Source organism: Pinus tabuliformis, chromosome 3_1 (genome assembly GCF_031772625.1).
Source record: "Pinus tabuliformis cultivar Carrire ecotype Pingquan chromosome 3_1, CPIR1, whole genome shotgun sequence".
NCBI lineage: Eukaryota > Viridiplantae > Streptophyta > Pinopsida > Pinales > Pinaceae > Pinus > Pinus tabuliformis.
Window position 1 is genome coordinate 14186016 of NC_142301.1, and position 27916 is coordinate 14213931.

A 27916-nucleotide genomic window follows, 5' to 3' on the forward strand; every position below is an offset into this window, starting at 1 on the left:
GATTCTCCTTTGATCATCTTATTTTCATTTGGTAGTCCTTGGTGTGGCCCTTCTTGCTTCATCTTAACTTGCCTGCATATCATCCTTTTCTTGAATCCCATGAATTGGATTCCCAATGAGATATCTGCTTTTGTTTATGAATCTTCTTTTGAAGATTCCATCATAGGATCTTGAAGATCCTTATCTTGCAAATGTTTCTTTCCTTTTGATGATGAAGATTTTTTAAGATTCTTAATCATGATCAATTTTCTTTCATTGTGGATGAGGTCCTATTCTAGGTATGCTCCTTCTACATGAATATCTTGAGCTATATCTACCGTGCTCCTATATTCTAGAAGATATTTTTAACCATGCATTTTGTTCTATTATAAATACTCCTTCTACATGAGTATTTTGAACTCTGTACACAATGCTTCTAGATTCTAGAAGATGTTTCTAGCCATGCAATTTTATTCTATTCCTACATGCTCCTATACTACTCAAAACTTTGAAAGAAAACTTTAAGTAAAGAGTTTGACTTAGTCATAGTAGAGATATGAAGGATCTTCCTTTTATTGCTTCTTTTCTTCTTCCTTCACCTCTTGAGTCATGTGAGCTTCTTCCCCTTTTCTTGTTGTTGTTGTCCTTCTTTAGTTTAGGAAAATTCCTTTTGTAGTGTCCATATTCTTAGCATCCATATCATTGGATTTTGGACATATCTCTATTGTTTGTTCTTCATGGACCAAATTTGCCAAAATTTCCCTTTTTCTTTCTTGGCCATGGTGGCAAATGCTTGCTCTTTTGATCCCACATCTTCCTTTGCTTTGAGTCTTGTTCCCTTTATCTTGCATATAGACCACATTTCTGTGAAAACTTCACTGCAGTGATTGATTTATTTCTCCTACTTATTTACCATAATAAGCTATTTACCAATGCTTCAGTAAATACTAAATATCAAAATAAATTTAGCCGCAGAATTCACATATTAAGAACTGAAAATTAAAAGGCAAGAGAAACACCAACATATGAACAATCACATTGACACACTTGTTTTTGGACAATCGTCTTTGGAAAAACCCAATGCGGGAAAACCGATCTAGCAAATCTAAGGGTTTCTATTATTGGCAGTTAATTTCTGAATACAATCTGGATGCCCCTGAGAAAATGGCAATCCACACAGAGAAGATAACGGAGAGTTTTCTCACACTGAATATGGAGATTTGGCATTGGCCCCAACTCCTGGATGACCCACTGCGCAATCTTTGCATGAGCCTACGTAGTCACTGCGTGGAGACTCCCTTTGACTGCGTCACCTTGGCTACTATTGCTTCTGTTGCTGAGAAATCGAGATTTCTTTTGCCAATCACCCATAGTGATTCTTGACACTGATCTCTGCCATCCCTCAACCTCCTCCAGTTGTTGCGCTGTCCCTCTGCGTCAACCTCCTCCAGTTATTGCACTGTCCTTCCTTGGCACTGCGTTGGCTCTTTGATCCTTCACTCTTTGATGTATAAGTGCTTGTGTGTGAAAATGAGAGTAATGCATGTATCATGACAAAGGCCATTGAAAAGAGGATCGAACATTGTATCAAGCATAATAAAGATATCATTTTTTTGGTGATTGTGTCCTAGATCTGCCAGAAATTGAATAAGGGGTGCATTGCTAGAGAACATATCTCGCTAAGAGGGAGTGTTGATTTCTGGTAGCATCGGATGTGCTCTAAGTCTCAAATTTTGCAGGGATGCTTAGACACATGCATTCTCCAATACCCAGAAATAGTTTTGGGAAATTCCACCCGGAGACAGTTTTATTAAAATAAATAATTATTTTTAATGAGTGCGTAATTCTAAACTTAGGAAATTAAAATAATTAAAAGGTATTAATCTAAACTGTGGGTGAAACTTCTAGAAGAAGGCAGAGATCAAGTCAATATGATCCTAGCCATTGATTAGAATCTAATCTGGGCCGTTGATTGATCAACGAGAGGATTGTAAGAGAAGGCTTGATGGGCACTTGGAGAACACACATAGAGAGTTGATCAGTCATATCGAATTGCTGAAGCTAAAGGCAACAAAATGATTTATAGTGATCGTGCAGAGAGGGGTAGAGGGAGTTTTGGCTGGAGGGTCTTCTCTGGAGCCAAGAATACTCAGCAGAGAGGCAGAGAGACACATAGAGGAGGCAATGCAAAGGCCAAAGAGGGTGACGCAGAGCCAGGAAGGGCTTATGCAGGCCCCACGTAGAGCAACGCAGAAGCCTTCACGCAGACGTTTCTGAGCCGGGAGGGCTGGAATCAGCGCTAGAAGGCAAATCAATTCCCAACAGAGGTGACACAATGCCTTAAAGGTTGAGGCAGGTCCATGCAGGGGCAGTGTAGAAGTAGTTGGGGAACTCGTTGGTTCAACTGCCGGATCAGCCAGGACTTGCAGTGTAGAGTGAGGTAATCTCACTAATTTCTTCTGCTGTGTGATATTCTTTGTACTGGATTGCCAACAAGGCATCTAGATATTGTATTCAGAAATAACTTTAGCTGAATAATAAAAACCCTTGGATCTGCTGCACCGGTTTTCCCAAGTTGGGTTTTTTTCGGGGACATTTGTCCAAAAACAACTGTGTCATTTGTGTTGTATCTTTCTCTATCGTCCAGTTTCTTGTTTCGGCATATTATTTAATTGGTGTAGGCTGTAGTGTATGTATTTCGATGTTTGTCATAGGAAACAACAAATAACTTGTTCATGTAAATCTAACGAGTAGGAGAAATATCATCAGTTTTTGCAATAGGGATTCCCGGGTTTGAGGAATTTTCACATATAAAAGGTCACTTCATTTACCCTCCACTTATGCACTTAAAAAGTAATGAATGAATAACAACTGTTCTAAACTTTCTCAGCTTCTGTGGAGAAAATGCAACATCTGAAGATAGGGTTTGAAGTTTGTCTTTTGATTTTAGGGATTCGTCTTGGATTAGCTCTTTTGCTGGTAAGAGTAGCGCTCTGTGACAAGACAACGAAGGGTTTTTGATTTTTGGCTTGTTATTGGTTGGAACTTAGGATCCGTTAGACATCGCATCTGTAGTGGTTTGTTAAGGTATTTGCTACAGGTTTCGACCCTATCTAGGGCATCAACACTTGACAAACTTAATGGTCAGAAGCAACGAAATCTGAAGTCTGGTTAAGCAAAGTTCTGGAGAGTCTTATCTCTAAAGGTCAGGTCTTCATGTAAGCATCAAATTTCCGAGTTGTTGATTCTGTTCTTCTTCTTTAAGGCAACTAAGATTCAATCAATCCTTTTGGAAGAGATTGAGCTCTGAATCTATGTTTAGGTCATCTCTGTTTCATGTCAAAACTCTGAGAAGAAGCTTCAGGATCAGTAAAGTAGGTTAATGCAAGTTGCTTTCTGTTTTGGCTCCTTTTATCAAGGATATTTGTGGTTGAAGCTCTCAGAAGAACATACAATTACTTTGATCAAATTTCGGCCTATCACACCCTAAGATTAGTCCGGAAGCGATCTCATTCTAGAGCCAACGAAGTTAGCATAGCTTTGTGGCTAGTGAAGAAGGAAAGCTTTGTTTACAGTGGACACATATAATTGTTGTGAATGTGTTAGACGATTTGAATAGTAAGAAGCCTTTCCCCCTTGCAGATCCAAAGTTTTTGTGGTAAAACAAAGCCTTATATATATGTTTGTGGCTTATACTTTGTAAAACTTCTACAAAACCATCAAAGAAGACTATTGCAAATTGGTAGTCCTCTTTCATTTCACAGTCCTGAAGATGTGCGAATTTAAGTACATATATGTATACATCTGTTAAATTTGGCAACTAGAGCCAAACTCCACCTTGGACAGCTCATATGATGCAATTGATATTTTTATTGGATTCCTCTTTCTGAGAGGTGTAGGATTGATCTAAAGATCATCTCATTTTGACATGTACAAATGGAATTATGAATTTATTTCGTTTATGGACAAATTGTCAAGGTCGGCCAACAATCTAATGTAGGCTCAGAAGCCCAAAAGACACGTCTCTTCACCCTCAACGTTGCATATAAATAGAAGGTGCATCTACCTCATTTGGACACTCATCTCTCACATATCTGTCTCTCATCTGATTGGGTGTATGCATTTCTGGGCAACCTCTCTCTCCACACATACGAATGACAGTTTGCAATTTTTTGTTTTGGGCGTTGATCGAATTGCAGGAGGGTTTGACCAGTGTTGGTCGGGGCAAAGTTGACCAAGTTTGACTGTGTTTTTCTTGGGGAATATTTTGTTTGGGCAGGCCGCATTTTTGGGCATAAAAATCGAGGCATTCTGAGTTGTTTTACCAGCGTTGACCGCAGGTTTGACTCTGCATCGATCGAGTTTGACTGATATTTTCAGGACTATTTTGGGCTGATTTGACTGCTGTTGGAGGTCGAGTTGACTGGGTTTGGCCGAGCTGATTTGGAGGTGTTATTCTGCTGATTTGACCAACGTTGACTTTCTGGTTTAGGCATCCTATTGACTGCAGTTTGACTGGACAGATTTGACTGTGATTGGGCAAGTGAATTTTGTATATTTTACTCTCTCTCTCCGTTGAACCTTTGAAGAATAATAAGAAGAATTGATCAAAGGGTTTCCCCACATTGGGGTTTGTCCTTGGCATGCGCCACATCTTGTGTCCTCTTGTCTTTTATTGTTTTTATTTATGTTCTATCTGCATTTATTGTCATGTTAATGTGATTGCTAATCTGGAAATTGATATTGGGCTAATAAGAAAAATTGAAGTAAATTGCTCTTAAGCATAGAACATACCATTGTTATCTAAAATTAACAACATCTGATCCAGTGCTCGTCAGAAGCTCATATCTTCAAGAAGTACTGGCCTATGTTGATTTGAACAACTTCAAGGATCAAATGCACAAAGCCAATGATTGATTTCTAATTTTGTTGTGATTTGGTTCAGAGGCTTATTCCAGTGCAAGGAATTTTCAGTGATAACAGGACATGACACTGTGTTGAATATTTATATATACATATACCTTTGGTTCAATCCCTGCCAAAAGAAAGGATGACCTGTGCACTTCTCTACCCTGACAGGGTTTCAATCACACAACAATTAGTTCCTTTTTGACTTGTACATCAGTATTTGCTTGTTGACGAAGACCTAAAGATAATTTGTGAGAATATACCCGCGCCATCCTTCTTATCCTAAGGAATTGAATTCCCTTCTGGAAGTAACATATTAAGGCCAGTTCATATTTGCTGGAAACCTCTAGTTGAGACGACATCCAAGGGCTACTTTGAAGCATCCACTATACAAGGTATTCTGTCATTCAAACTTACAAAGGTTTTTTTTTTTGGAATCATGGTTAGGCATCTATTTCATCCTTGACACAAGTGACATCTTGAAAACTTGCAAGAATTTGAGGTTAAAGCAGCTCATCATTTGGCATTCACTAAACAATACTTCAATGTCATCAACACCAGTTTGACAACAATGGTCTTATGTGTGGAAGAGTTGCATCCTTGTATTAAAGGCTCTTGTACTGAAGTCTCAGTTGGCATCTTCTGATAGAATATGGTTAAGTGGCTTATATAGAGTAGTGAATTTGTTGAGGTTTTGGTACAGCTAGGGTTTGACATGCAGTCTGTGCAATGGCCTGATTTAGCATTGTGATTGAGCAAATACAGGTTTGGTGAATAGTGTTTGAGGTACAATGGTCAGATTGAGCAGAGAGGCTATCAGGACTTGACAGTGAGATACATATCGAGCAAACCAATAGAACATTCATTACAATTTCTTTATATTGATTTTTAGTGCACGGGGATCTAGTTTGAAATTGTGAAACGTGGTCCGCCCGTTGATTAGGGAGTGGAGTCTCCTTCAGGTTGGAGCTTGAGAACACTTCAGGGTGGCAAGGTGGTGCTAGGGCAGGTTGTAGCCTGCATAGGGCGTTGGAGCATCCGTTCAGTTGCAGTGGGTACACAAGGTGTTGGAGCATCCGTTAGGTTGGAGCTTGAGATCTAGGGCGTTGGAGCGTTCTTCCAGTTGCAGTTGGTAAACAGGGTGTTGGAACATCCTACAGGTGGGAGCCTATAAACTAGGTGGTTGGAGCCTCTTTTAGTTGGAGCTGAAAACTTGATGTAATTATTTTTGAGGACAAATATTAAGAAGTATTTGGTGGTTTTTGACCCGAAGGGGGTTTTCCACCTAAAATCTCTGTGTCTGTTGTCTTGATTACTGTGCATTGTTGAATGGTGTTGATTACTATTTATGTTGATGAAATGCTAAAGATAATTAATGCTCTGAAAGATTAAAAAATACTAATTAAGAAGAAATACTAATCAACCCCCTCTCAGTATTTCCAACACTCACTGTACCCTCTCGGGCCCAACACATGGTCACTGAGAAGCCTCTCTCAATCTTGTGCTACTGTTGTATCTTAGCCTCAACACTTAGCCTCAATTTATAACTTTCCTTAGCTAAGATTGATGACCAAAGTTAGGTCGTCTAGTTAACTGAAGATAAGTGACTTTACGTTAGTTAACTATCCTATCTTTAGTTTTCTCCACTTTAACTCAAGTACAAGTCATAAATTTTGCTTGCTTTACATGCACATCTCATGCATGTCACATGCAACACATTCGCATGTGTGCAACTCACTTGCACACTCTGCATGTCACATGCAACACATTCGCATGTGTGCAACTCACTTGCACACTCTGCATGTCACATGCAAACTCCTAATGAGGCAAATCAAGGTCCTTCTAGTCAAGACACAAGACTAGAAGCACCTTCCGAGCTACAAGACTCAACACATATTTTGCCTCTGTTGTGGAATCTGTTGGCACTGACTGTTTGCGTGACCTTTAAGAGAGATCTCCTCGTCCAAGACTCATAACATAGCCTGAAGTAGACACTTCATTTTCCTTATCTCCATCAAAGTCTGAATCATGATATCCAATCAAGCATAACTCATCCACTTGTGAATATTTGAGTCCAAAGTCTTGAGCTCCTTTCAAGTAATTTAGAACTCTTTTTGCAGCAGTCAAATGTCCCTCACAAGGCTTTTGCATGAACCTAAAAAGTATTCGAGTAGCAAATGAAATATCTGGTCTAGTAGTGGTGATGTAGATAAGATGCCCCGCAAGCTGTGTATGCTTAGTTGCATTTTCAAATTCATTTCCGTCTTTAGGTGTGAGCTTCAAATTTTGTTCCATTGGAGTGGACAAAGGATTGCATTCAACCATGCCAAACTTGTTCAACAATTCTCCAATGCACTTCTCTTGATTTAGGAATATATATCTCGGATGTTGGGTCAATTCAATGCCCAAATAGTAATGAATGTGTCCCAAATATGTCATCTCAAATACATTCTTCAATTCTTTCTTTATGGATGCAATATAATTTTCATTGTTCCTTGTTATCAACAAATCATTTACATATACCACAAGATAGACAACAATTTTTCCAACTTTCTTGACAAATAAAGTTGCATCGTCAAGATTATAGTGTTTGAAATATAATGTCAAGACTCAAAAGATGCTCAGTCAATTTTTCATACCAGGCTCTATAGAAAATTGTAGTCCCAACCCGGTTTCAGTTTTAGAAAACGCATCAGTTTAGTGCCCAACCCAACATAGATTTATGCTGTTGTTTTTAAACATGAATAATTGCTAAAGCATGAAACACATAAGCCTACTCTACTCCTTAACTTTCCTTGAGAATAAATGCAACAACCACACAAATTTAACACAATGATTTTTGGTCCAAGGACCCTGGTGGAAATATTTTTATTTCTAATCAGAGAAATTTACAACATTAAATGACTAATTTCTACTTATCTCCCTTGAAATTCGTGCATTGAATTTCCTTGGAAAATGTGTTGTAGCTGTGTTACCGCTCAAACCAGCAAGGGTCCTAGGAGGGGATCCTAAAGGGAAACTACTAGGTCAAGGGCAACAATGGAGTGATAGCCCACTGTCATCTTAGCTAAGGCTTCCTGCTCTTTATAAATTTTCACCAATGGGAGGAGATCTAGTGTAAAGGGAATCACTAGATGGATGAATCAATGAAGAGATAAGGAGTGATTCCTAAGGCCTATTCACAAGAGAGACTCAATTGTATGGTTTGCTTGCTTGAGAAGCAAGGTGTAAGGCTCTCTAAGAAGGGCCAAGGGGATTTCAAGGGCTAGGGTTTGCAAATAAGACTTGTAAAGGAGGGACCTAGTCCTAGAAACCCTTGTGAAAACTTGGTTTCCAAATGGTCTTTGTGAAATTATCTTCAATAAGTTGTGGAACTACAAGGGACCAAGTGGACCCAAAATTAGGTCAAGGGGGTGGGGTTGATCAAACAAGGGTGTGCTTGACCTAATTGAGGGGGAGATGGGGATCAAAAGGGAAATTTTCACTAATTTTGATACAATGATCCCAATGAGGTCACTAGCGAAGGGAAACCAAGGGCAAGAATCGATCTCGAAGCTAGGGCTTCAAATATCTCAAGATCTCACTGTCGGAAGGAGAAAAGCGTCAAGTGAAGGCCAATGGTTATTGGAAGTCCATGTGACCTCTTGGAAGATGAAAACCAAGGGTCATAAAATTATGTATTAATATGTACATCTTGTGAATGAAATGCAATCGCATGAGTTTATCAATATTGAAAAATACCATTGAGGCCCCCTATTGTTAGTTAGTGGAATCAAATAGATATAGAAGGCATACGTTCCAAAATTCAATTAAAAAGGGTTATAAAACGCGAGCCAATAAAAAATAGAATTCCTTGATTGATCAAAGTAAAGGGTACATTGAAGTTATCATTGAAGCACATCATTATGGTCGAGCCTTTGCATTTGTGTACCAACATATTATCATGGAAGTAAAGCATCAATTATTAATTCCATAAAGTCTACCCCTCACACTAGCTCTCTTCTTTTTTGAGAGAAAAGATCTATCTAACTCCCAAATAAAATAATTAGAGGACAAACTAGCTAGAATGGTGTACATCGATAAAGTGAGAATGTATCAGAACAATCATATAAAGATCTTGATAACATGTTTTGCAAGGAATTACTAGAAATAGATGATGAAAATTCCTGCCTAAAAGATCATAGTTAGAAACTTGTTGCATAAGTCAAAGGATAAGAAGCAGTATGATAAGATGTTAGAACAAGAGAATCGAGATCTCAAAAAGAAATTCAACAAGAGCCTAGCAAAGAAAGATGAGGAAAATTCTTGTCTAATGAACTTTAGTAAGAGTTTGCTTGAACAAATTGAGCGGTTAAAAGATGAGGCACCACAAGATCAAGACCTTAAAAATAGATCTGAGGAATCCACAAATTAATTAAGAACTTTCAAGTTCAAGTGATCACAATAAAAGCTTACATAAATTAAAGGGTTGAAGAATGATAAGAAGCCACTAGAAGAAAAACTAGAGCCACTTATCAACAAGATATTGTTCTTCGATAAAAAATGATGATTGATCCAATTGAATTAAAAGAATGAATATACATAAAAATCCAAGCGATGGAGAATGGAACCAATACTGATCAAATCAACATCAAAAGCCAAAAAGATGCAAATCTGGTTAATGTAGGGATATCTTTAGACATTGAAACACAAACAAGGGAAAATCCAAGTATCTCTATCATTAAACTTTTAATGATCAACAAGGCGACATAGGTGTGCAAAGAAGACTTACTACCAAAAGTGAAACAAGAAGAAACTACAAGTGTGATAAGAAAAGATCATGTTACACGGACACATTATCGACATCCTAATCATGAGAGTTGATACTTTAGCCACTCAGTGGGTCACATTGTTCAAAACAAGAATATTTGTTTTCGTATAATTTAGTCGCACATAGAAGTTGCTGCCACCCAATTCCATTTAAGATCAAATTAGGGTGGTTAGAGCCTTTCACAATTTGACAACTCTCTTTGGAGATCATATCGTCTCATGTCTTCAACCTTGAGAAGGAAGAATTGTGACAAGGCATTGCAAACTAGAATAAGGACAACCTTTTCCATAAAATGTTTCGAAGACAAAGAATCTTTGAAGGGATAAGCAATGTAATGGAGATAAATTATATAAATAAACAAGAATAATGATGATAGTATAATAATAATAAAGCTAGGAGACATAACCTAAGGACATGAGCTAAGGGACATCACTCTTCAACCATCGTGACTTGTCAATGCATACAAGTATACTGTCACATGCCATTGTATCAATCATTTGATCATATCTCATTCATTTAATTCATATTTATTAATCCTATATAGATTACAACCTATTAGACGTCTAATATTCGATATTCAGTGAATGAACCTTGTTCTTTTTAAGATCTCATCTTTGGGTTTTGGTTGCCCTATCTAGCCTATAAATAACCCTGTTGTATCTTGGCATCAATCCTTATTCCCATAGGATGAAGCCTGCCTAGATATGAGGTCATGTAATGTACCTAATCAATATTAGTAATCATTAATCAATATCTAGGTAGGGTCATGTCCTTTAGTAGAGTCATATTTCTTAGACACTATATAAGACAATCTCGTTGATTGCCTATTCATCATATTGTCTCATTCATCTATATTAATGGTGATTTTATTTTGACATTTTGGGTTTCTTGTGTATTTCATCGTCATGGCTTCTCCTCAAAGATCATTTAAATCCAAGTCTCTAACGTAGATATGTGGAATTATCATTTTATTTATGCATTTTAGAGAGATCACAAGGTGAATGCTCATTTTTCTAATTGTAGGTGCTTAGGAGATAGCCTTGGCTAATATTTAATACGTTTTTCCATTATTACGTTCACATCTAGGGACTTAAATACAACTTTTACATTGATAGGTCGAGTTATAAAACCCCTTGTTATTTGATCTTTGTGTTTACAAGTTGTGCAAGTATTTCAAAACCTACCTTTTGATAGACTGATGATGGTTTTTTGGTCAATTGTCATGGAAAAGAGGCTTTTAGTTCCTAAATGGATATGTATGGATTCTGGATTTATTTTGATGAATACAAGACTTAACCTTGTAATGTTCTAATGGCAATGCCAATGTTTTGATGATGAATCCTTCACATTCTTTGTGATCTCTATAATGTCTCCAAAACTCTTTTTTCACTAAAGCTCATGTGTTATCACTTACTATGTTTTACATATTGCACATAATGCTAAAGCTTAGCCATGCATTCTTTTGCCATCCTTTTGATATCCAGGGCAAGCGCATATTTTCAGCCGCTGGAGACGGGTATGCATATTGTTGGGATATGGTATGTATCAATTTGGGTTATTAATTATAAAAACATTCGTGACATTGCTTTAGGTGGGGCCATCAGGTGGTAAACTATATTGACATCAAATATTCTGGTGCTTGTTTGGAATCTTTTAGGGGATAAATCTGTATTCATTATTGTACTTTCCATTGTGGCATATTGTTGCTTCGTAGACTTAGTTTTTTCAACTAATTCGATTTGGGAAGTTACCTATTATCTTGGTTTGTAATAAAGGACCTTTTACTTGTTCTAGTATTTTATTTTGTTGAATATCTTTAAATATGATGATGATGGAGAGATGCATCCATGGTGAGTTATATATTTTCCTAATTTAATGATATTTTGATATAACATGAACAAGGATGAGATAAGTTAAGATAAGATAATTCTCTTAATATCCATAAATACATATAAATATTTAGCAACATACATATAAATATAAATATATTAGTGTTAGATAAACATAAATATTTATCAACAGTAAACAACACCATTCAACAATGCACAATAATCAAGACAATAAACATAGAGATTTTTCGGTGGAAAACCCCCTCCAGGTCAAAAACCACCAAACACTTAATATTTCTCTTCAAAAATAATTACATCAAGTTTTCAGCTCCAACTGAAAGAGGCTCCAACCCCCTGATTTACGTGCTCCAACACCCTATTTACCAACTGCAATTGGGAGGATGCTCCAACGCCCTAGATCTCAGGCTCCAACTTGACAGATGCTCCAACACCCTAGATCTCAGGCTCCAACTTGACAGATGCTCCAACACCCTGTGTACTAGTTGCAACTAGACGAACGCTCCAACGCCCTATGCAGGCTCCAACCTGCCCTAGCACCACCCTGCCACCCTGAAGTGTTCTTAGGCTCCAACCTGAAAGAGACTCCACTCTCCTTCCTTGCACCACCCTGGCACGCTGATTAGTCGACATACCACATTTCGCAATTTTCAAACTGGATCCCCCTGTGCTCTGAATCAATATAAATAAATTGTAATGAAGTTTTTGCTGCTCTTCTTGGTATGTATATCACTGTCAAATCCTGGCAGCCTCACTGCTCAATTCTGCTCAATCTGACCACTGCACAATCGTACCTCAAACACAATCCTGCCTCTGCTCAATCACAATGCCAAATCAAGCCACTGGACAAACTGCATATCAAACCCTAGTTGCCACATCAGCTGACTATTGCACAATATTGCCAAACCCAACTCTGCCAAGTATCACTGTGTTATTGTCATACCATCAAGCCAACATCCACACTATTATCATTAAGAAATTGTCATATACTAGAAACACTGTCAAGTACCAAAATACACTGTCAAATGCCAAGTGCACTTTCATTTAGATGACTATCATAACACAACTAGTATGTTGTCACAAACCGCAATAATTATGCACTGTCAAAGGTCACAATAATCTATCACTGTCACATTACAGTTACAGTCATCACTATCATGTCAAGGATTACTGTCAACACACAAAGGTCGTATCTTATTGCCAACAATAACTATTCAGTATCATATGGGTAAACTGCTAGAACTGTCAAGGTTCATTGTATGGTCAAATTTCAGTGCCACTCAATGGAGAACTGTTTGTCAAGTCAACCACTTCTATCATATATCGTTCACTTTCAATAGTCACAATTCATTTGTCATCACTGTACACATTAATTGTATACACTGCAAAGTTTACTTATCAATGTAGATAGGCTTTAGTCCATAATTGTGCTAATGTCAATGCCTTCTACTATCATAGTTCTGACTGCCTTCTTACACTCCTGTAGGTTACATTTCTATAGACAACTCAATACTTTGTCCCCCTTTTAATATTGGTACCCTTGTATATTTGTGACAACAGTGATGTCCAAAAATCAAATAGCAAAATGTGATTGAAATCAGTATGTGTTATATTGTTGTCTTAATTTAGCTTACCATGTTACTCATGCATGAACTTGGCAATCCACAGTCTAGTAGTAGGTTGACTCATTCAAGGTGCCAAAAACACAACAAAATTAGAAATCAATCATTGACTTTGTGCATTTGATCCTTGAAGTTGTTCAACTCAACTATACAATTTTTGTCGTAATTTTGGCGACACCAATATTTTGTCCTTGTTTGTAGAGGGATTAAAACCATGACAGTCCCTTAATTCAATTCACCAACTTATCTATGTGAATGAGTGACCCTTATTCAAAACAAGGCCAAATGGTTGTTTTTTCTTAGTAGTATTGGGCCATAGGCGTGCGCGCGCACACACACACACACACACACACACATATATATATATATATGAGTTTGTTTTGAAGACTTTAGGGGCAAATTTAACACAATGACAAGCCTTAATTAGAGGTTTGAAGATTTATCTTGCAGACCTTTTGACTTGGTACAAGTATGCCCTAGACAAAGAGGAGGCCTTAGACAATCCAAGAAGATCTGAAATGGTTTTAAGAGTTGTGGGTAGGTTTTAGTAAGGGATTGATTGTAGAACAATCAGAAAAGTGAAACCCTTCTACCCACAGAGACTAATTTGAGTTTCTTTCCTTTACTAAGAATATTCAAACACTTCAAAAAGTGATGCCCTACTGAGGGCCGAATATATTATTTCAGGAGTTTTACACTTTACGCAAATGACTTGTCAAGTCTAGACCTGATTTGGAGATGAGTGCGTGCTCGACCTTGAGTCTAGTCTAGAAGAAATAGATGCCGCAACATCTTCAAGAGACGAAGGACTGGATCCTTAAGACAACGCAAAGATTTTAATTGATAGGATGCTTTTCCAAGAGTGTGGAATGCCTTGACCTTGACCTCAAAAGAATGTCAAAAGCTGGAAATAGGCCAGCGGCCTTGCCTTAATAGAAGACCGAAATTTTTTTAATTCAATGTACATAAATTGTCATAGAATGAGGGCCCTTCTTCCTTCGCTAGTCTTGGGAGGATTTTTCAAGGTCTTCTTCCTGCAAAGAATTCTGCCCAACGTATCCCTTAACCCAAAACAAAAAGAAAAATACAGAGCCAAAACCCTTGTTACCAAACTTTTGCTACACGTTCGATATATCCATTTTCTTCCACAGTGCCGAATATCATTTCAGAGCTCGATTAGTTTAAGAGATCATCATTTTGTGCATACCATCAAGATAGATCTAAGGTCTCTTTTTATAGACTGTGGAGGGCTTCTAAGAAGCACCAAATTCCTACTTTGGAGGGATTCTATGAGACATTGAACTCCTAGATTTTAGGGCAATGGATATCATAGGTTAGGGATATATCTAAATTTGTTGAAGGGGTCTTCTTAGATTTAATATCTTTAATAGTGTTGCGAAAATCACGATTAAATCACGATATTTTTTTGGCATGGCGATTTATTGAAAAAATCGCCAAAAAATTGTAAAATCACCAAAAAATCGTGAAAAAATCGCCAAGATAGATTTTTTCTAAAATGAAAAAATCATGATATAAATAGTAAAAATCGCAATAAAATGGTAAAAATTGCCAAAAAATGTCAAAAAATCGTGGATGCTTTAGATACTTGAAAAATTGAAAAAACTGTTTTTTTTTTAAATTAATTAATTTATTTTTTAATGTTGCCGATGTTTTGCTGATTTTTACCGAATTTTTGCCTATTTTTACGATTTTTTCCGATTTTTTCCCCTCGCTGATTTAATCCCGACCGCAATGTTCACAACACTGTTCTTTAATTTAGTTTGAATTAAAATCCTATATATATATATATATATATAACATTTTGGAGGTCCCAAAAACCAATCATTTTAATAATATTCCCTTTTCATCTATGAAGATTAATTATTTTTCTTAATTAGATATCCTTATGATCTTGAAGGTTGACCATAGAATGGAGTTTTGACCTTGGACCTTAGAACCTTGTATTTGACTTAGCCCTTGATTTAAGAATCAAATTTTCTAATGTTATTTTAACCTTGGTGAGGGGTCATATGGCATGGTCATTTGACTTGGTTAAGAAGGAGGTGCCACCTCATGGGGTTTTGACCCATTGATTAGGGTCTTCAACTTTAAATGTGAATATCTCTCAAATCGAGAGGAACCAAATGGGGTGCCACATACCATCGGAAACAGTTCTGAAATTTACTACTTTCTTATGCAAAACTGTGGAAATTTTGATCTTTTATATCGTTACATCATTGCATGGGCCATGTGTGAATGGGTGAATGTTCCTGGAGATTATATTGTCAAAATACATCTTGATAAGTCATCAATTAGTGCACATTGAAGTATAAAGATCTCAAGTACCTGCTCTCGAATTGACCCATAACACAAATAAATTCATATCTCCATGAATACTTATCGGAATCAGATGATCTTTAGATCAATCCTACACCTCTCGATGATAGGGATCCAAGAAAAATATTAGCTTCCATTAATAAGATGACCCACATGGAGTTTGGCCCTAGTTGCCAATTTTAACAAAGAAGTATACATTGAACAATCAAAGGGTTTTGAGACACATGAGAAGAAATCTCATGTATGCAGGTTGAAGAAAGCCTTGTATGGGGTTAAACAGGTGCCTAGAGCATGGTACGGTCGAATTGATGGTTACTTGCAGAAGATGTTATTCGTCAAGAGTGACGCAGATCCTAACCTCTACTATCTAGTTGTAGAGAATGAGCCTCTAATCCTGGTGTTATATGTGGATGATCTTTTCCTTAAAAAGAAGTTTCTCTTTAAAAGAAGTTTGAAATCCAGTTGTCTTCCAGAAGGCATCATGGAGTGTTTGAATAGAAAGATTGTCTAAACATTTCACCATTAACAATATTGGAAACTGGCTTTGCAATGGTTTCCACTTGAGGATTCTTTCAAGGAGCTAACTTTTTGTTCTGGTTCTTCACTGTTGTGTTTCACTCCCACTGCTTTATTGTTGTTGCTGTGGGGATTCTGCTGCTTTGCCCTATTTGGTCACTTTTCGAAGTCTTTGGAACTGTACCCATTGAGCTTCTCTGTTTGACAACAGGACCTCATCTTGCATATAGTTCACTAACAGAAATGACAACTTCATCTTCTTTAGAGTTTCAACAATAGGATTCATCCAAGGCTTTGCCTCTTGTAGAAGTCACATTATCCTATTTATTCAACTCAATATCTTCACTTGCATGTGTGCCTTGGATTTCCGGCCTCAATGGTTGTAACTTCCTTCTTTTGCAACTGAATGCTGCCATGCTATTATTGCTTGTGAATTTTTAGTTGTAGCTTGGTTGCATGACAGAATGCAGTACCCTTGAGCTGTGAAAACTCATCTTTTGTAAACCAAAGTGGAGTTCCAAATGTAGAGGGTAGCATATCAAGATATCTATCATCAACCTCTCCTTCAAATGGCTTTCCATGCTCTGGTCTAAATAAGGATCTTGTAGTACTGTCATTGGAGTGATGGCCAAACTGAGTGGAGCCACAAGAAGTAGACCTTTACAGTCATCAGTTTTAAAATATAAACCAAAACGAGTTACAGGAACTGATTTTGCAACCCCGCAGCTAAACACCATTCAATCAATGGAACAATCTCCGTTATTCTACATATTGGGATCTGTCAGTATAGGGCCATTCATGATGGAGGTTAATTTCCAGGTAATCTCAATGCTTGATTCCCGACTTCTCGACAGCCCGATACTCCATGCTCTGAACCTAGGGACCTTCCCAGTAAATGCTTGGTCACACCCTTGTCAGACCATATGACTAGAGGCTGGGGTTGAATCCTCCAATCCCCAAAAGTTTCTGAGGCTCAAAAGGGCCTCCCCAAATTTCCGAGTCTCCCAACAATGCCTCTTAGGTTTGTCCTGAGGACAAAAGAAAGGAAAAGACTGTTACAAGGCATTAAAGTGCCCATAAAATTTCTATAAACAAGAAGTCATCTTCATCCCTTAGAGGCTATTAGACTCTGCCCTTTAACGAGCATTCTCACCAGAAGGAAACAACTAATAAAGAGATGGTCAAAGACCAATTTTGCAACTTGCCCCAATAAAGGTGAAATTCTTCTTACTCCTTTGAAGCTGAACACTTTAGACTTCAATTCCAACAGTTACACTTAGAGGCCAGTATTCCAGCTTATCTTTTTAGGAATAGGTCCTCTTAACTGTTAACATTAAAATCATTGAGATATACATTACAGGGGTACACAAAAATATATACATATATACATAAAAGAGTCTTGAAGCTCAATTCAACCCTAAGTTTCTATTCGACAATACAATGTATTTCCAAACTATGACAGGAGACATGCTTTACTGAATACGTCTGCATACAGAGGTCATTCTTACAGCTATTAACCAAAAACCATTTACCACAATGTTCAATTTATTATTACAACATACATAGTTGTCTAGCATAAACATTTTCCTGAAACACTAAACAGTGATTTCATTTCATTAGCAGGGAATAAATACACTTAGTTGCTTTCCTGAAGTTTTTGCTAGAAAATGAAGAAGGGTGAGCCATGTTCCACCCTACCATAGGCTCAACTACACTGTAGTCATTCTTGTAGCTGGCCACCCCTGTGTCAGATCTGATGCCTAAGGGAAAGCTTCAGTCAAGGTTTAACAAAATTCAAGTCAGGGTAGAGTATATGAAGGCCACTCTCCTTCATATACAAGGAATCAGTGCTCAACCTTTCAATTGCTGAGTTGGGGCTTGTTAACATTCACAGTATGGCCACACTGGGCCTGCATTTCACAGAGGGAGCCCTTAACCAAATACACAGTCCTTCGACACTTCCCTCTTGTGCTTTATGTGCTAATTCCAGATCAACCGTCCAGACAAATCTTTTGGCCCCTTGCTTAGCCTGAAGGCTTCCATATTGACATCCTTATCAAATTTAATTACTATTCACATTTGGTTACTGTATCTCAGAGAGAGTTCCCACTTTGGTTTCCTACTATTCAGAATCACTCTATTTTGGCGCTCACGGGTTTCTCTATCTGGTTCATTTCCTTTCTCTGCTCTCATCTGTCTGTCTTGCTACTCTTCTCTCTATTCCATTTTATCTTCTCCTGTCCCTGCCTTCCTCTCATGCACTTCTCAGTGTGAGAATTTGGGGTCCTCCCTTGGTCATGTGGACAAAACAAAAAACCTCCTGACTGGGTACGTGACCATACTCCTGGGCAGTTTTGGTGATTTAGTTGCCAGATCAAAGATCTGGCTAGGTAGTTCAGGCAGACAGGAAGACGTCCCATATCTCTGCTTATAGTTTTATCCTCAGGTATCGTGTTCTGTATAGGTTCTTCCTCTTATTCAGCTTTGGGAATGCTTTTAATATAATCAACATCATTACATATTTGGGTTTTTAACCCTTTTTACAAATACATGTCTCCATGGCAACATTAATATAATCAATTGCAATATTGTTGGGGATTTAAAATGGGGGTGTTGCATTTCTTTTTTACATGAAATGACGTTTAATAATACAGGGTGGTTTTTTGTTCGCTATGTTTGGATGTTAGAAATGTATGTTTTGCCCTTCTACTTAGAGCAGGCATATCTCAACTAAGACTCGGCAACATTTGTAATATCGTCATAGTGTTTGGGATAAAGATAGATACATACATATGTACAGATATATTGGTGATAAGACCAAGGGGATTGTGATGTTTTTAGTATATATACATTTTCTCTTGTTCTCCACAATTGATGTTAGCTTATGTTTTGTAGGTTGATGATTGTGTAGATTTGAAACTCTGCATATTGTACTGATATCTAACATATCAGTGAATCTGTCAGGTGACTGGGAGGAACGTAACAACATTTAAAGGGCATTCAGATTACTTGCATTGTATTGTTGCACGTTCATCACAAAACCAGGTATGTATTTGATAGAATGGTAGATACTAGAGATATTCCATTTGTGCAGAAGTCATTTACTTTAATTTAGTATGTTAATCACTGTCTGCTCAAGCTGCTTATAACACTGCACTATTAGATGGGAGTAATATTTGACTACATTGAAATTAACAAATTTGACAGTTATTAACTTATTTGTTAAATGCAGTTAGAAGAGGAAGGTTCTGCCATATTTAGCAGGTGCACTAAATTTGGCGGAGGGACCCACAAGTGGGGCCAAGGTGCAGCTTACCTTTTTCTATTTGTTTTTTGACTTAGTTAAATTTAAATTTTCCTATAGTAAAAAATTAGATGGATCTCAGCTGTCCAAAGAGATCTAATCTCAGCCATTCGTGGTAGTGGTGGGCCCAAGTCAAATTCTAAGAGGGAAAAAGGGCACAGAACTTAGCCAATTATGCACAAGACATATTGGTGTTCAGCTCAGTGAGAGAGAGAAGGGTTTAGCTTAGTGCTAGGGTTTAAGATCAGCGATTTAGAGGAAGAAAGGAGGCGGATTCAGCGCAGATCACTTCCAGAAATCTGCAGACTTCCTCAGAGGCCGAAATCAGTGCGCAGAGGAGGCCATACAGGTCATGCGTGTTTGTGCAGAGGCACAGAAGTGAGGCCAAATTTATTGGAAGGGTGCAGACCAGTGCGCAGAGTTTATAGAGGCAAAGTGTTATGGATGTAAATAATTAGTAATTAATAGTTAAACATTGATTATTGTACTAAGGAGGCATGTCTCAAAAGACGCGACCGTTCATGAAGGAACACCTGCCTAGGTATATAAGCATGCCTTCATTTGTAACCACAATATCATATCTCCTGTACATTCAACATTCTTATATATAAATAATAGTTGTCCTATAATGGACAGTTACATATTTAAGATAGGGGTTTTTCCTTGGTTGTATGCCTATATCTGGTGTGCTGCAACGACCAAAAGTCATATATGCAGCGGAAATATTTAAAATACTTCAAAGACGTAAATGGCCATTGTAAGACATGTAATTGTATATTGAATTGATGTAAGATGATTACAAATGAGAATGAGGGCCTGCTTATATACCTTGGGCAGTTGCTTTTTCATGAATGCTCATGTCTCTAAGACATGCCTCTTCATTACTAACTCACTAACCATTAGTTAATTAATTATTATTTATTATTATTATTTTTATATTTATTGTTTTTAGATGGTATTTTCAAGGTAAAAGAAGAACAAAACGAATACAAAATCTCTTTATGTGAACGGTAAGTTTTACTTTTTACGTGGAGAAAATTCACCGAGTCAAAGGCACATAAGTGGACATATATTTATCTTATACCCCAAAGAGGTGAATAGCCATGTTTCACTAGGGTTAACTTTTCAAAATGAAAAAAATTATAAATATATATAGAAAAAAAGTTTATAAAAAAAAAAAAAAATAAAGTTAAAAAAAGAAAAAGAAAAAGAATTTAGCGAAAAAAATTATAAAAAAAAAGAAGAGAAAGGGTTGAAGTAAGAAGAAGGAAGGGGAAAATTCCAATTCAATTATAAAAGGAGTAATTAAAATAAATCAAAATTAAGGAAGCATTTTTCAAGAGTAAAGGGAGGAAAAAAACCAAATTATTGACTAATACAAATAGAGTCAATCTCTGAAAAAAGAAAAAAATGGAGCCTAATTCGAAAATAAAGGAAGGAAGTTTCTCTTATAAAGGTATCCCAATTGTAGATCTTAGATTATTTACATTAAAAAGGTGTATCCAAAGGAAAGAGATTAGTATCGCTATTAATCCAAACATTGAGGATAATTACATTAGTATTAATTTGGCAAATCAACTATTAGTTCTAGAGCCAAATATAGGCGAACGAAAAGGTCTTTTTGAAAAAGAATATGAAATTAATAATTTACAAGTGACAATTGATCATTATGAGTACATATCTCAATTCTGTGTCGTAACTATGCTTGACAAAGAGGTTGACATAATTCTCGGTCGACCTTGGTTCAAGGAATTAGGTATGTTCATTTTAAACACCACTTTTTCTTTCTTGATGTTCCCTTACAAGAAGAAGATGGTCACGTTCCAAGACATGACAACGAAATTAGAACTGATAATGCCTTCATCAAAAGATCTTAAGGATATTGCGAAACTAATGTTTCAAGAGAATCTAGAAACAATATCAAAGAAGCAAAAAGAGATTGAAGAAGTCATATCCAACAAAAATAAGGAAAATTCATGTTTGAAGGAGCATAATAAAAAACTACTTACACAAGTGAGAAAATGTAAAGCTAAGAAACACCAGTTAGAACAAGAAAAGGAAATTTCTGAAAAGAAACTCAATGAAAGTCTATGAAGAAAAGAAGAGGAAAGTTTATGCTTAAAGAACCTTAACCAAAGGTTATTAGAACAAATCAAGTGTTTAAAAGATGAGAAGCTTGAAGACCAAAATAAAGTTGATTTAGAAAACGAGGAACTCTTACGTCTCAGAAACCGTAATCAAAGTCTACTCACTCAAATTATGAAACTTACGGATGATAAGAAATCATTGAAAAACAAATTATAAGAACTTATCACGAAAGAAGTGTCGAATTCTTCAATCCAAGTGGAAGAAAGAGGAACAAATATCGTTCTAGTCAATATCACAACTCAAGAAGATGAGAGACCAATAGAAATTAAAACATATTTAGAAGTTGCAGTTCAAACAGTGGAAATTCCAAGTGATGATGCAGTGGCCAATTCAACTACAACAGTACCTAAAGTAAATCAAGAAACTGCCACACACAAGATAAGGGAAAGTCCAACTAGAAGAACTCCTTATCGACATCTGAATGGCAAAAGCAGACAACTATGTCAGCGTACATATTTGAACCAATCAGAACAGAAGCAACAAATTTATGTTCCAAGGTATACTAAGGTATACTGAAGTTTGTAGAATCCAGTCCTATGATAATAATTCACTACCAATTTCTAGTGATCGGAGGATGGTAATAATTCACTATCCATTCTCAGCTCGACAATTTTATCTATCACTTGGAGGATCCTATTGTCTTGTGTCAATGAGGATGACAATTCCGTGACAAGAAGACACTCAAAACAAGAAAAGAGATCAAGCCCTTTCATCATTAAGCTTTGAGGACAAAGCTTTTTGAAGAGGATGGCAATGTTATGAATAAAAATATATATAAAATAATATAAATGATGTAAAACTATAATAATAATAAATAATGATTAGTTCGTAACTAGTTAATGAAAAGGTACGTCCCTAAGGACATAACTGTTGGTGAAAAGGTACCTGCCTAGGATATATAAGCAAACACTCACCCTCATTGTAGTCATCTCATATCTCATCAATTTTTTTATAATATTTAATATATAATTACTATCCTATTATGGATGTTTACGTTTTCCAAGTCTTTTGAAGATTACTCCGCTGCGTATACGAACCTTGTTCGTTACATGGAGCCTACACTAGAAAAAGGGATTTTCGTGGGCTACAATGAGACATCCAAGGCATATAGTGTGTACGTGCTAGCACAAAGGAAGACACTTATCAAGCGTCATGTCAAGTTTAAGGAGGAAAGGGCTCTCAGCAAGTCCTTAGAGCATGAGCAGGCTACACCACATGTGGAGGAACTGCTAGCTCTTAAGTAGGAGGCTTAGCCAGCGCCTCAAGTCACTTCACATCTAGTTGTTGGGCAGGCCATACAACTATTAGATGGGGAGGTTGCGTAGGAGAAGATGGAGAGAGAAGAGCGAGTAGGGTCTATGTCAGTGGTGACACCTATCACAACTACGAGAAAGTCGAAGTGGGCTGATTAGTTGATTCAGGAAGCTTAGGACAAGGTTGGGGCACCCAGCTCCACTTTCAAGCATATTAGACAGGGTTAGAGATACTCAGGATTTATGGCTTTGATGACTGAGGCTGTAGACACAAAGCCTTCTAGCTACTAGGAGGCAACCTCTCAACAGGTTTGGCGTGATGCTATAGTGGAAGAGTACTCTGCCATCATGCAGAACGATGTCTTGGATATTGTGCTAAGGTTGGAGAACAAATCTGTGATTGGGTCCAGGTGGGTCTACAAGATTAAGCATGCAACTGACGGGAGCATGGAGAAGTACAAGGCCAAATTCGTAGCCAAAGGGTTCTATCAGGTGGAGGGCATTGACGATGATGAGACTTTTGCACATGTGTCCCGTTATTCATCCATTAGGACCATTATAGCTCTTGTAGCTTAGATGGGGTGGAAGTTCCACTAGATGGACGTGAAGTTTGCCTTCCTGAATGGTGTTGTTGAGGAAGAGATATACATAGAGTAGCCAGAGGGGTTTGAGGCACATAATAGGGAGACACATTTGTGTAGGCGCAAAAGAGCAATTTATGGGCTGAAGCAGGCCCCATGAGCGTGGTATTTTCGCATTGATATCTATCTTCTAGGACTGGGCTTCACCCAGAAGTGATTTTATTAAAACAATTAATATTTTTAATGGGGTTCCTAAGTCTAAACTTAGGAAAATTAGAATATTAATGGGTATCAATATAATCAAGGGTGAAACTTCTAGAAAAAGGCATGGATCAAGTCAAAACGATCTGAGACTTTGATTATGTTTTAATCTAGGCTGTTGGTTGCTCAACAGGAAGATATAAGAAGGGACTTGAGGGTCATTTGGAAAACATATAGAGAGATTGAGAAAATCGATTCTTTGAGATGAGAAGTTCTTAGGAGGAAAATTGATTGAGGAGATCTTGCAGTAGAGGGGTGGTGAGAATCCGGGAGAAGGAATTTCCGAAGAGTACAAGGTAGAGAGAGGACAAAAAGACGTCCAGAGGAAGGCTGACACTGGCCTACACAGTATTTGATGCAGAGACAGCGCACCTAGTGAGGGGAAGTCGAGTTTCTGTTGAGGGAATTCGAAGTTTAGTTGCCGGAAGCCTGGGTGTGAGTCTGGGAGGTAGGAAAGTCGATTTCTCAGCCATTAGAGGATTTAGAGTAGAGAGGTAGTGTAATACCCAGGAGGGGTGACGCAGTTCTGTGTAGAAGCCACGTAGAGGGTGACACAGAGCCTCCAGAGTTGAAGGATTAGTCACTGATTCTCCAGTGACAGGGTGAGATCATTTCACCAGTCTATTGTCCAGTATTTTCTTTGTAAAGGATTGCTAGTTGCGCATCCTAGAATTGTACTCAGAATTTCTCTTGCATAATAATAAACCCTCAGAGCTACTGCATCGGTTTTCCCGCATTGGGTTTTTCCGGGGACTTTTTGTCCAAAAATAACTGTGTCCTATGTGTTGCATTGTTCTTTCTTGCTCAGTATTTTGTTTCCGCATATATATAAATTAAGTGAAGGCTGCAAATGTATTTACTTAGAAATTTACCGTAGGAGATTGTAAACAACTTGTATGATTTTCATCTAATCAAGTAGGAGAAGTAATATCAGTTTGTGGTAGTAGGAATTCCAGTGTAGGAATTTTCACATGGTATCAGAGCTAGTGTAGGAGAAGCAGGAGGAGCAGAACTCGAAACCCCAGCGCTAAGCAGAAGGGGAAATCAAAAAGCTGCAGGAGGCAACAAGTCAAAACCCCTGAGGGTTTGCGCAGTTCTTGCCAGAGGGTCAAAAATCCAAGGGAGTCTCTCTCCGAGTGAGTTGACGGAGAGAAAAAGCTTCCAGTTCGATTTTTGCAGTGGTAGAGGAAGCAACGCTGAGCCTCAGCGTGAGGAGCAACTGGTGGACGCAGATTTTTCAATAGGCAGCTTACCTAGGTTGAAAAGACGTGAGAAGAAAGAAGCAATAGAGCATAGTGAGGGAATACTTCCTCAGTGATTTCTTGCCAAGGAAATCAACATTTCTCGATTGCTAAGTAGCAGAGGAGCAACAGCTTACCAGCTCCATCAGGGAGTGCGTAAGTCAGCCCAGGAGCTACGCAGTAGGGAGAAAGAGGGAGCTGTTCGATAGTTTTTCGGAGGAGATGACAACCAATGGCTTGAGGGATCAGGATAGGTTGGACGGGGCTTCCAACTATGCCATCTGGAAGGCTAGGATGACCTTCTTGCTTGATGAGCATGCCCTCAAGATGTACATCGACAATGTGGTGGCTGAACCTACGAATGCAGATCCGTTGAAAAAGTACAAGGTTGAGATGGTTATGGCAAAGAGGATGATCCTGGACGAGGTCAAGGATCACATGGTGTGCCATGTTGCAAGCAAAGGGACCACTAAGGAAATGTGGGATGCCTTGGCCACATTATATCAGGGAACTTCCGAGCAACAAAAGATGTACTTAGAGCAGAAGTTGAGATCTGCTCAGATGCAGAAGGGGGAGCGAGTGGATCCGTTCCTTACGAAACTGAAGGAGACCCGTGATGAGCTGTCAGCTGCGGGACATACTCCTCAAGACTCGGAGTTAGTGAGATTGGCTCTAAACTCCGTCTCAGATGATTGGCAGATCTTTGTCCAGAGTATCCTGGGTAGGGTAGCGTTGCCAAATTGGGACGAGATGTGGGTAGCTCTGAAACAAGAAGAGCTGAGGAGAGACTTGCTCAAGGTGAAACTTGACGGGAGCAACAACAGCAGTGGGTCGAAGCCCAAAGTGGAGGAAGAGGATAACACAACCCTTGCATCGAAGGGACAGCTGGGGCAACAAAGACGTAAGAAGGACATCTCCAAGGTGAAGTGCTTCAGATGTGGCGAGATGGGCCACTATGCATCCCAATGTCCTTTGAAGAAGAAGGACAAGGATGAGAAGCATGATCCGAAGGTTGCAGCCGCAAAGATTAACGAGGAGGAGATCGCCATCACAGCCGAGATACCTCGAGGAAGGAGGTGGGCTGATATAGAGCTGTAGTCGGGAGGACTGTAGATGGGTAGGATCCTTGAGGAGCCCACCTCTTGGATCATCACCTTGGTACGGGAGCCCATGATCAATAGTAGCAGGATGGTGGAGTTTCAGTTGGTGCCATGGAGTGTTGATTCGACAGATGCAGTGGCTAGGAGAGCCAGAGACTGAGCAACGCAGAGTAGGGAGGCAGCAGTGCGAGGAGGCACAGTGCAGAGCTTCAGCAATGTCGTGGCTTCAGAGGCAGAATGAGACTAGCAGCAGTTAGGATGTCAACACCGAGGAGTAGCCACTGGATACTTGTCCAGTTGTGGGTGTTTTCAGTTGCTTCTCTCAGCAATTGAGTTGCAGTACAGATGCAGTGTTAGCAGTGGTAGTGCTAGTAGCATAGCAGATGCAACAATTGAGAGGGAGCTACAGTACAGATGTAGCATTGGTAGTGGTAGTGTCAAAGGCAACAGTACAATAGCAACAACAACGCAGTGGTTGGTGGAAAGTACGTCAAACATCAGCAGCGCAAGGACGATGCTTTAGAGTCAGAGCAGTATGCAGAGAGACAGTGTATTGCTAGAGCACATTCCTTGCTAAGAGGGAGTGTTAATTTGGGGTAGCATCGGATGTGCTCTAAGCCTCAAGTTTTGCAGGGAGGCTTGGGCAACGATATTCCAAAGAACCCAGAAAGCGTTTTGGGAAATTCCACCCAGAAGTGATTTTATTAAAATAATTAATATTTTTAGTGGAGTTCCTAAGTCTAAACTAAGGAAAATTAAAATATTAATGGGTATCAATCTAATCAAGGGTGAAACTTCTAGAAAAAGCCATGGATCAATTCAAAACGATCTGAGGCTTTGATTATGTTTTAATCTAGGCCGTTGGTTGCCCAACAGGAAGATATAAGAAGGGATTTGAGGGTAATTTGGAAAACATACAGAGACATTGAGAAAATCGATTTTCTGAGGTGAGAAGTTCTCAAGAGGAAAATTGATTGAGGAGATCTTGCAGCAGAGGGGCAGTGAGAATCTGGGAGAAGGAATTTCCGGAGAGTACAAGGCAGAGAGAGGACAGAAAGACGTCCAGAGGAAGGTTGATGTTGGCCTACGCAGTGTTGACACAGAGGCAACACAATCAGTGAGGGGAAGTCGAGTTTCTGTTGAGGGAATTCGAAGTTCAGTTGTCGGAAGCTAGGGTGTGAGTCTGGGAGGCAGGAAAGTCGATTTCTTAGCCAACAGAGGATCCAGAGCAGAGAGGCAGCGTAATACCCAGGAGGGGTGATGCAGTTTTGCGTAGAAGCCACGTAGAGGGTGATGCAGAGCCTTCAGAGCTGAAGGATCAGTCACTGATTCTCCAGTGACAGGGTGAGATCATTTCACCAGTCTTTTGTCCAATATTCTCTTTGTAAAGGATTTCTAGCTGAGCATCCTAGAATTGTACTCAGAATTTCTCCTGCATAATAATAATCCGTTAGAGTTGCTGTACCGGTTTTCTCGCATTGGGTTTTTCCGGGGACTATTTGTCCAAAAATAGCTGTCCTATGTGTTGCATTGTTCTTTCTTGCTCAATATTTTATTTCCGCATATATATAAATTAAGTGAAGGCTGCAGATGTATTTACTTCGAAATTTACCGTAGGAGACTGTAAATAACTTGTATGATTTAATCAAGTAGGAGAAGTAATATCAGTTTGCTACAGTAGGAATTCTAGTGTAGGAATTTTCACACAAAACACCATACAACCTTGGAAAACTGCATTGCTTGGGTTCTCCTCGACTTGGGCAATTAACTGGCCGGTTTAGGACGGAACCGACCAGTTAGGACTAATTTTTTCCTTTTTTGGTGAAATGAGGGGTCAAACCGGGTTTTTTTGCCGATTTGACCCAGTGGGATAGTGAACTAGTCGGTTTGACCAGTTACTAGTTTTAATCTTGTTCATTGGAGCTCCAACGAGAGATTATAAGGAGGAGTTTGATGAGCACTTGGAGAACACATCGAATGAGAGATTAGAGATCAAATTTCTCAAGAGT

General features: G+C 38.5%; 1 protein-coding gene across 3 annotated transcripts in view; it reads left to right on the top strand.

Annotated features, from left to right (window-relative positions):
* DWA1 (DWD (DDB1-binding WD40 protein) hypersensitive to ABA 1) overlaps window positions 1–27916 on the top strand; it is a 320516-nt gene that overhangs the window by 161751 nt on the left and 130849 nt on the right. For all 3 annotated transcript variants that reach the window (XM_089410719.1, XM_089410721.1, XM_089410720.1), the window contains exons 7-8: window positions 11182–11235; window positions 18984–19064. In XM_089410719.1, the coding sequence (XP_089266845.1) occupies window positions 11182–11235; window positions 18984–19064 (135 nt within the window). The remainder of the gene's footprint in view (window positions 1–11181; window positions 11236–18983; window positions 19065–27916) is intronic.